The following is a 9,931-nucleotide window of genomic DNA, read 5'->3' on the forward strand; positions in this document are numbered from 1 at the left end:
CTACTATGTACTTACATCAAAAAATAAGTACAATGTACTTATTGGGTTCATATTGAATTGCAAAACACTTTTGCTGCTATTGAGGTGGAATACGGGTAAGGTTTGGGAAAGCTTTGGCGGTAGTGGTAGGGGTAAGGGTTAAGGGATGGGTCAACAGTGTAATTATAAATGTAATTACAGAAATTAATTACATATGTGATTACATGCAGGTGTTTTTAAAATATAAGTACAATGTAAAAACATGTATGTACACAATAAGTGCATTGTATCAAATGATTAATTTAAATGTAAGTACATAGTGGTTAAGGCCACTTAATATAAAGTGGGTCCTGTTTTTCTATTAAAACATCAACAAAAATGAATTTGTATTGTGGCCGGTAATTTTTTCCGTTTGCCCGATAAGTGTCAGAGGTGATTATTTTTATCGTGCAAGGACTTTTATTTTGACAGCAGATGCACAGGAGCTTTCGTTCTCCATCTTTATTAGTTCACTGTCTTTGTTTAACAGTTCTAAAAAAAAAATATATTAGCCAGAACTGTTAAACAAAGAAAGCGAATAGTATATGAAAAAAAGCATTTATTAGTAGTAGTAGAAAAGCAAACTCTATACTACTTTCTCATATAGGGTGAATTCAGGTTGATTGAGACACTTTTTTTGCCATTGAGATGACTGGGAAAAAAGTGTCCCGCTCAACTTAAATTCACCCCTTCTCCATTTATTACGATATCTAATAAACATTTAATTTCACAAACCTCACAATCTTTGGTGAATCCATCTGTGAGATCCTCTGAAGTGTGCTTTTAAATCACTACTCCCTAAGATATTGGCATCGGCCAATCTGTCGATCGCTAATTAAGTGCACTTTTGTGCAGCCCTTCTGATTGACACCCTGTCTTTCACGCAGGTTCTGTGGAATGGTGCAGTTCCAGGGGGATGTGAGGAAGAATGTCTTGGTGCAGCTGTTGATTTTGCTCTGTCACCCCTTTCCTGTGGTGAGACCATTAGCAGACCACTTCAGCCCAGACTTAGTCTAGGCACTTCTGGTGTAATTCTGACTCCATTGTCTCTCTTGGGTCTGAAGATCAGGAAGACGACTGCTAGCCAGGTATACGAGATGCTCTTGACCTACGATGATGTCATTGACGATGATCAAGTGCTGGCTGATGTCATGGCCTCGCTTAGTGACACTAATTGGTGAGTGTTGACACGGGGCTTATTGGAGGATCATGATGAAGAACTTCATCTCGGCTACTGATTTCATGGTCGTTTCTTGTTTCCTGTCTTAGGGAAAGTGACATCGCTACTGTGCGGACCCACAGGAATCAGCTCTGCGATTGGTTGGGAGTGCCAAGACCGACTCTGTTAGCCAAGGTAACACATTTAGGCATCTAAAGAGGTTTTATGGAGGAACATTTTGTAGTGTGGGAGCTGACATCCAGATGCATTACGCATCCACTTTTGGGAGAACAAGGTGTTGCATTTGTGGGTGTTCAGGTCTTCTAATCGGACACGGAAACCATTAGGCTTCAGTTACCAGAAAATTTGCAATTATTCTATGGTAAATATGCCTTTCTCCATCAGTAGGTAGACTTTTTGTACAGCCCATTGCTACAATGAAATAGATGAGCTGTCACTCAATGGAATAACTGTTAAAAATAATAAAATAGTACATTTGTGTGTATATGTGTGTGTACACTACTGTTCAGTGTTTGAGTTCAGTAATATTTTTCTCTTTTTTGAAAGAAATAAATAGGATGCATTCAATTGGTCAAAAATGTCATTAAAGGTGCAATATGTAAGATTTCTGTCCGCTAGAGGTCGCTAGAGGCCTGTTCAAAACAAAGGTGTAGCTTGATGACAGCAAGTTTGAGTGCGGAATCTTTGGATATGTGGTCTTCACCTCACAGCCGGTGGAAACAATCGGGATAGGACTCGGGAAGAAATCATGTTCATGGATGCGATTATTAACATTACTGTAGTATGAAGCAGAGCAGGACCGAGTGTTGTGGGAGCTGAACGAGTGACGTTGGAGCAACACACGCCTCACGAGCAACAGAACTTTTATTATGTCACAGTCGCCGGCGCCGCTTCCGCTTTTCCGGTCATGAGTGTGAGGTAACACAGCTCTGTTTATCATATTAGATACATTTGAGTGTGTTGAAAATGTTATAACATTACTCTGTGTGTTCGCTCGGTAGCTGCTGTGAGACACTTGTTTGAGACACACTGCAGTAAGATTGATTGATTTTAGAATATCATATTAAATTCTGGATGGCTTGTGTTGATAAATGGCATGCAATTAATTTTAAAAAGCATTGTATGATGGAGAAAATGCTGTATTACTGTTACTAAAAATAAAGCTGCATCTGATTATGCTATGTTAGCTACTTGACAAAATAGTGTTTTTCTCTGAGGCATGGTAAAGCATGGTACTCACAAAAAATCAAGAAAATTAGATTTAAACAATAAGACTAAACGTGTTGAGCTTTATAACAATAATTAGTTTTCTGTCTATAGACGTAACCAAACAGTTGTTCCCTTGTCTATTAAAACATGTAATATATTAAAGCGTCTTTGGTGTTTCCATGGTTTCTACAAAATAAACCGGAAACCGAGGGTAACGCGGGTATGACGCAACTGACAGGCGACTCCTCACACGTCCCGGAGCCTTGGTTAAAATTGCAATTTTCTCACGATTTACAAATAGTTGGAAACATTTGGGATATTGTAAGTACTCAAGTGAACAAAATATATAAGACTGGCCTAGTGGTTTTTGGATATTTGACTGCAAAGTTCTTACATATTGCACCTTTAAAGACATTTGTAATATTATAAAAGATTTCTTTTTCAAATAAGTACTGTTCTTGAAAGTTTTTAATCATTAAAAATCATAAATCCCTTCAAGTATCATGAGTTCCACAAAAATATGAAGCAGCACTACTGTTTTTAACATAATAATCAGAAATGTTTCTTGAGCATCAACTAATCATATTAGAATGATTTCTGAAGGATCATGTGACACTGAAGCAAAGCTGAATTTTCCACATCATTACTCCATTCTTCAAAGGAATAAATTGCATTTTAAAATATATTAAATTATAAAAGAGTTATTTTAAATTGTAATAATATTTCAAATATTGCTTTTTTTACTGTATTTTTGATCAAATATTTGCAGCCTTGGAGAGCATAAGAGAATTAAAAAAACAGCAGCAGCATTGTAAATATTGCTTTTCATTTGGCCAGTGGGTTTCATGAAGACAAAGTAATCAAAAATAATTTTGCTATCACTCCTTGTCCCGCAACTTGCGAGAATGAGACCAAAATGATAAAAAAAAAAATTTTTAAACAGCATTTAATATTTTAACTTCATTTGGGGAAAAAAAATGATCATTAAAGTTTGTAAGTTCCATTCCAGTGAAGTAAGTTCCAGTGAATCACTTCAAACTGTTTAAGAAATGTAAGTTTTAATATTGGTATATCTCAGAATTTTTCAGTTGTGCCATGCAGAGATATTAAATATTGTCAGAAGACAGAAAGTGATATTAAAAAGTGAGATGTTTTTGCTTCATCTCCTGAACTTTTCAACATCTATTTAAAAAAAAAAACTTTTGGAATATAATATCTCAAAATTAATCACCTACTGTACCCCTGAAAAAAGACCTTTATGTTGGTTTTAGTGCATTTGTCATCTCTTTTGTTTGTTTGTTTGTTTCAGACTTCACCCCAATAGTACCGTTCAGTCTCACCTGGACAGAAGCATGTCACCTGATGGCCTCTCTGCACTGCTTTCTGTCTGGACATCAGGGCCAGTGTCCTTATGTCCTCACTGCTGTCAGATAATGTTGTCCATCTAATCGTATATGACCTGTCATCATTAAATTCTTAAGTAAAATGTCTTTGATCTCAGTGATTAATTTTTTAAATTATAATTTCCCAGTCTAAGCTTACCTTAACTCTCGAGTAGTGATGCGCGGATCAGTTCAAACGTCTCCCGAATCCGCTTTTAAAAATGTGTCATCCGCCCGCCACCCACCCGCACCTATGATATTCTCTGATTTAGATATCCACACCTGATCGTCACATTACAGCTATTCAAATCCTCAGTGTTCAGCGTCATGATATGCTAACATATTATGCTGAACTAGGCTGCTTTTAAATTAATTTAGAACTTATTTAAAGTATTAAAAGGTCTTCTTTGGCAAAATTTGGTGTCTTTAGAGGATTTAATCCCTTCAAATTTAAACTGGAATGTCATTGTTACCATCACTGCAACTTTCCGAACACACACACACGTTCAGCCCAAGCAAAGGCTGGATATAGGCTTTATTCATTTATTGTCAGTGTTTCGCAGCGGTTACACATCACATACCCAACACTTGATTGGTTAACTACTTCACTAAAACGCTCTTTTCTTTCCTTTCCTTTTTTAAATTATCCTTTTTTGAAATTTATCTCGTATTTGTTTTGCCTCCATTGCTGCTCCACCACGTAATTGCGTCTGCGAATTAGTGCCTGATGAAAAATTATTAAGCAATATCTCATGTAGATTTTCTTCCTATGTGTTCTATAATGTCCACTAGGAGTTGCACTCGGTAAATGTTTTCCTTTATTGATTTTCCCTGAAGAGATACATTGTTTAAAAACGTTCATTGCATTTTACTGTCAAATGAGAGTTTGTGCCTTTATCAAAATCAAAACATTCATGATTTATCTCTCATCCACCTGCGACCCATCAATCAATTGAATGTTAATTTTTATTTCCCGACCCGCGGATTAGCCGCAGCACCCACGGATATAACTGTGATCCGCGCATCACTACTCAATCTAGTTTTATCTTTTAGTGTTTTTTTTTTTTTTTTTTTTTTTCAATTAAATTATAAATTATATTGCAAATTATTGACATTATTAGAAATGATTTTTCATGTACAGGTCATAGCATTTCATTCAGAAGCATGAGGATCTACTTCCATATTTGACTTGTTCCAACAAAAATTCAAGAAATCATTCACCCAAAAATGAAAATTCTCATAATTTAAGCACCTTCATGATTTGAAAACCAAATCTGTGAACAGATCAGTTTTTTGTTGCTATGCTTTTCAATAAACCGGTTGAAACAGTTCACAAGTCTGATTCGTTCTCTGTTTATTTCATTTTACTGACTTGGGTCATATGGACTGCTTTTAAAGGGGTAGTTCACCCAAAAGTGAAAATTGTCATCATTTACTCCCCCTCAAGTAGTTGTAAATATTTATTTGTTCTGCTGAACACAAACGAAGATATTTGGAAGATAGTTTGTAACCAAGCAGATCTCAGCCCCCATTGACTACCATATTAGGAAAAAATAAATTCTTTGGGGCAAGATCTGTTTGGTTACAAACATTCTTCCAAATATCTTCTTTTGTGTTCAGCAGAACAAAGAAATTTATACACATTTGGAACAACTAGAGGGTGAGTAAATGATGACAGAAATTTCATTTTTGGGTGAACTATCCCTTTAAGGTGATTTACTTTGTAAGCGTTCTGATACTTTAATGCCTTTTTTTTTTTTTTTTTCCTATTTGAAACTTAATAGCAGCTATGGTATGGAAAGAGCTGCTTCAAGATTATTTGAAATATCTTTGTTCCACAGACGGAATAAGTCATGTGGGTGTGAAATGTGAAACTAATTTAATAATTGATGATCTTTACAACAGAACTAAATCAACACTGAACTGACTTCAACTGAATAATGACACTGTTTTCTTTTCTTTTTAGAGCTGCTTTACAGCCAAATTGAACTATGTTTGCATCATTAAAGCATTATTTTCCTGTTTATCACTGTAAAACAGCTTTGAAACGATCTCTATTGTATAAAGAGCTATAAAAATAAAGGCGACTTGACTTGAAATTATGACATGAGGGTGAGTAAATGGTGGCATTTTTTGGGATAACCATTTCTTTAAGCCCAGCTTGTGTTTGTCATAGTATAGTGAAAGAGTATAGTAAAAAAAAAAACACACAATTACTAAAACTTTAACTAAAATTAGGATAGAAATATAAAATATAAAAATAAAATATTAACAAAAACCATAATAGTATATCAGTCATAGTAAAACAACACTGGTGCCTTTTGGCTCTTATTTTTATCACCTTCAAATTGATAATTGGGTTTTGAGAGAACATAGGTGCACAGAGACCAGTAGGTAGATTACTTCCTTCTCTCACACCCTCAAACAATTAGTTCCCCCACTTCATTCCCCTCCGTCACAGCCAACACAACCGCTTTCCAGACAAGCAACTTAGCAATGAAACTCAATCTAATCCACCTCATTATACTCCAGGGAAAGTGTTAACATTTACAGGAGAGGAAGCCCTGGCAGTGGACAGATGCAGCTTGGCAAGCTCGTTCCAGTCCTGGCTTCCTCTGGCGGCGTGTATCCGTGTGGCTGATGTCTGACTGTGGGCCGGACGAGGAAGCCTGGCGATCTCTCACACTCAGCCCAACCCAACTCGACTCTCACTTTGGGCACGGGCTTTACTGGAGCTTAGAGAAGAACCCACATGGTCTCAAAATACACAACAGCACTCCTGGCTAAAACAAAGGTCTGATTGTTGAGTTGGAGCCCTTGGATGGAAGGGGTCTCATTCTTTTAGAGAGGCACAGTAGATGAAGTAGTTCGATTTCTATTACTGCCCGTTGGGTAATCAGGATTTGGGCTCAAGTATGTCCTTGCATTCCCCCTGAACTTTCAGTAGTGTTTTTCTTTTCTTTTTCTTTTAGTTGAAGGAATAATTCTTTCCAAAAGAAATATTTTGTCATCATTTACTCACCTGCATGTCATTCTGATGTACAAACCCGATTCCCAAAAAGTTGGGACACTGTACAAATTGAGGAAGTTTCAAATTTCAATATTTTATTCAGAATACAACATAGATGGCATATCAAATGTTTAAACTGGGAAAATGTATCATTTTAAGGGAAAAATAAGTTGATTTTAAATTTCATGGCATCAACACATCTCAAAAAAGTTGGGACAAGGCCATGTTTACCACTGTGTGGCATCCCCTCTTCTTTTTATAACAGTCTGCAAACGTCTGGGGACTGAGGAGACAAGTTGCTCAAGTTTAGGAATAGGAATGTTGTCCCATTCTTGTCTAATACAGGCTTCTAGTTGCTCAACTGCCTTAGGTCTTCTTTGTCGCATCTTCCTCTTTATGATTTTATGTTTTCTATGGGTGAAAGATCTGGACTGCAGGCTGGCCATTTCAGTACCCGGATCCTTCTTCTACGCAGCCATGATGTTGTAATTGATGCAGTATGTGGTCTGGCATTGTCATGTTGGAAAATGCAAGGTCTTCCCTGAAAGAGACGATGTCTGAATGGGAGCATATGTTGTTCTAGAACTTGGATATACCTTTCAGCATTGATGGTGCCTTTCCAGATGTGTAAGCTGCCCATGCCACACGCACTCATGCAACCCCATACCATCAGAGATGCAGGCTTCTGAACTGAGCGCTGATAACAACTTGGGTTGTCCTTGTCCTCTTTAGTCCAGATGACATGGCGTCCCAGTTTTCCAAAAAGAACTTCAAATTTTGATTCGTCTGACCACAGTTTTCCACTTTGCCACAGTCCGTTTTAAATGAGCCTTGGCCCAGAGAAAACACCTGCGCTTCTGGATCATGTTTAGATATGGTTTCTTTTTTGACCTATAGAGTTTTAGCCGGCAACGGCGAATGGCACGGTGGATTGTGTTCACCGACAATGTTTTCTGAAAGTATTCCTGAGCCCATGTTGTGATTTCCATTACAGTAGCATTCCTGTATGTGATGCAGTGCCGTCTAAGGGCCCGAAGATCACGGGCATCCAGTATGGTTTTCCGGCCTTGACCATTACGCACAGAGATTGTTCCAGATTCTCTGAATGTTTGGATGATATTATGCACTGTAGATGATGATAACTTCAAACTCTTTGCAATTTTTCTCTGAAAAACTCCTTTCTGATATTGCTCCACTATTTTTCGCCGCAGAATTGGTGATCCTCTGCCCATCTTGACTTCTGAGAGACACTGCCACTCTGAGAGGCTCTTTTTATACCCAATCATGTTGCCAATTGACCTAATAAGTTGCAAATTGGTCCTCCAGCTGTTCCTTATATGTACATTTAACTTTTCCAGCCTCTTATTGTTACCTGTCCCAACTTTTTTGGAATGTGTAGCTCTCATTGAGATCTGGTGACTGGAGGCCTTTTGAGTAGTAAACTCGTTGTCATGTTCAAGAAACCAGTTTGAGATTATTTGAGCTTTGGAACATGGCATGTTATCCTGTTGGAAGTAGCCATCAGAAGATGGATACACTGTGAAAAGTAATGGACATGGTCAGCAACAATACTCAGGTAGGCTGTGGCCTTTAAACAATGCTCACTTAATGTTAAAGGGCCCAAAGTGTGCCAAGAAAATATCCCCCACACCATTACACCACCAACAGTGACCTCTGGCATCAACAGGACATTTTTGTCCACAGAACTGCCACTCATTCTCTGTAAACCCTAGAAATGGCCGTGCATGAAAATCGCAGTAGACCAGCAGTTTCTGAAATACTCGGAATAATAGACCAGCCCTATGGCACCAACAACCATGCCACATTGAAAGTCAATTAAATCAACTTTCTTCCCCATTCTGATGCTTACTTTGAACTTCAGCAGAATATCTCGACCTTGTCTACATGCCTAAATGTGTTGAGTTGCTGCCACGTTATTGGCTGATTGGATATTTCCATTACTTTTTTTTTTTTTCCATAACTTTTTTTGATTAAAATGATCGAAGTACATAACCAGCCAGCGTTCAAAACCATCTCCTTACTTTAGCCCAATTCACATCGGTAAGCTTCTAATAATGTTATAATTAATGGGAAATTGGAGCATGCAGCTGTTCGTCTTTGCATCATTACGTCACGTTTGTTTACATAAAGAACAAGTCCCAGCTAGTAGGTATCATTTTGAAGGCAGATTGTAATCCAGAAAGGTCCAAATGACAATCATCAGTGACAACTGGAGATTCACCCGTAGTCAAAAGCAAAAGACTTCGGACTGCGGAGTGGCTACAGAAATTGAAATCTACAGGTAACGTTAATACACACTAAATACACAGTCACACAATGCTGATGTTGTTAACATTAACAATTTGAGAACAAAGTATAACAATAATAATTGCACAGTTTGACGTAATCTGAGCTAAGTGATCGTTAGATTTAATCACCATTGGCAGCGTAATTTATTGTATTTTTTTTCCTCAGTTAGACAGAACAAAAGTGGCTGATTTGTTACTTGTTCAGATGATATTTTCCAGTGAAAATTCTTATTTTGGTCATACTTCCAAGACTACAATCTGTGATTCTGAAGTACATTATCCATACCAGTGTAGACTGACAGCAAACATTAGATTCATCCACGCTGAGGAGCCGTGCTGATGCACAACCCACGTAAAGATGATAATTCCACAAATACCTGCAATTGCAGGTTTCAAACAGAGATGGCGACAAAGAAGCAACACTTACGGACTGCAGTTGAACAGGTAATAAAACACACGTAATACAATGTAATTTGCTTTGGATAATACTTCTGAAGTCATACTGTATAATAGCTTTGTGTGAGAAACAGCCCAAACATTAACTTATTTACTGATAGTCTTTCCCTCATATCTCATTCACAATTGTGTTCACGCCTTTGGATGCATCATGCCACATTTGATGGCAAAAATAGTTGGAAAGCAAAAAGTGTTCTGCGCAATTACAATGTGACAGGTTTGAAAAATGCTAACTTTATGGATATATGAGAGTCACAGTGGATGAATCAGTGAATGACTTACATTTTGATTCCTCAAACAATGGTAATACATGACTTTAGAGGACTTGAAGTAAAGCGCACATCACATGGACAGATTAAGATATTTT

At 37.4% G+C, this 9,931-nt stretch overlaps 1 protein-coding gene across 1 annotated transcript in view; it reads left to right on the forward strand.

The window, feature by feature from the left end:
* The window catches only part of tbcd (tubulin folding cofactor D), a 53,738-nt gene extending 48,613 nt beyond the window's left edge, over nucleotides 1-5,125 (forward strand). The window contains exons 36-39 of the mRNA XM_048182698.1: nucleotides 906-993; nucleotides 1,083-1,195; nucleotides 1,288-1,372; nucleotides 3,717-5,125. Coding sequence (XP_048038655.1) covers nucleotides 906-993; nucleotides 1,083-1,195; nucleotides 1,288-1,372; nucleotides 3,717-3,731 — 301 coding nt within the window. The 3' untranslated portion in view covers nucleotides 3,732-5,125. The remainder of the gene's footprint in view (nucleotides 1-905; nucleotides 994-1,082; nucleotides 1,196-1,287; nucleotides 1,373-3,716) is intronic.
* Nucleotides 5,126-9,931: the final 4,806 nt, after the last annotated feature.

This window comes from Megalobrama amblycephala, linkage group LG1 (assembly GCF_018812025.1).
Source record: "Megalobrama amblycephala isolate DHTTF-2021 linkage group LG1, ASM1881202v1, whole genome shotgun sequence".
NCBI lineage: Eukaryota > Metazoa > Chordata > Actinopteri > Cypriniformes > Xenocyprididae > Megalobrama > Megalobrama amblycephala.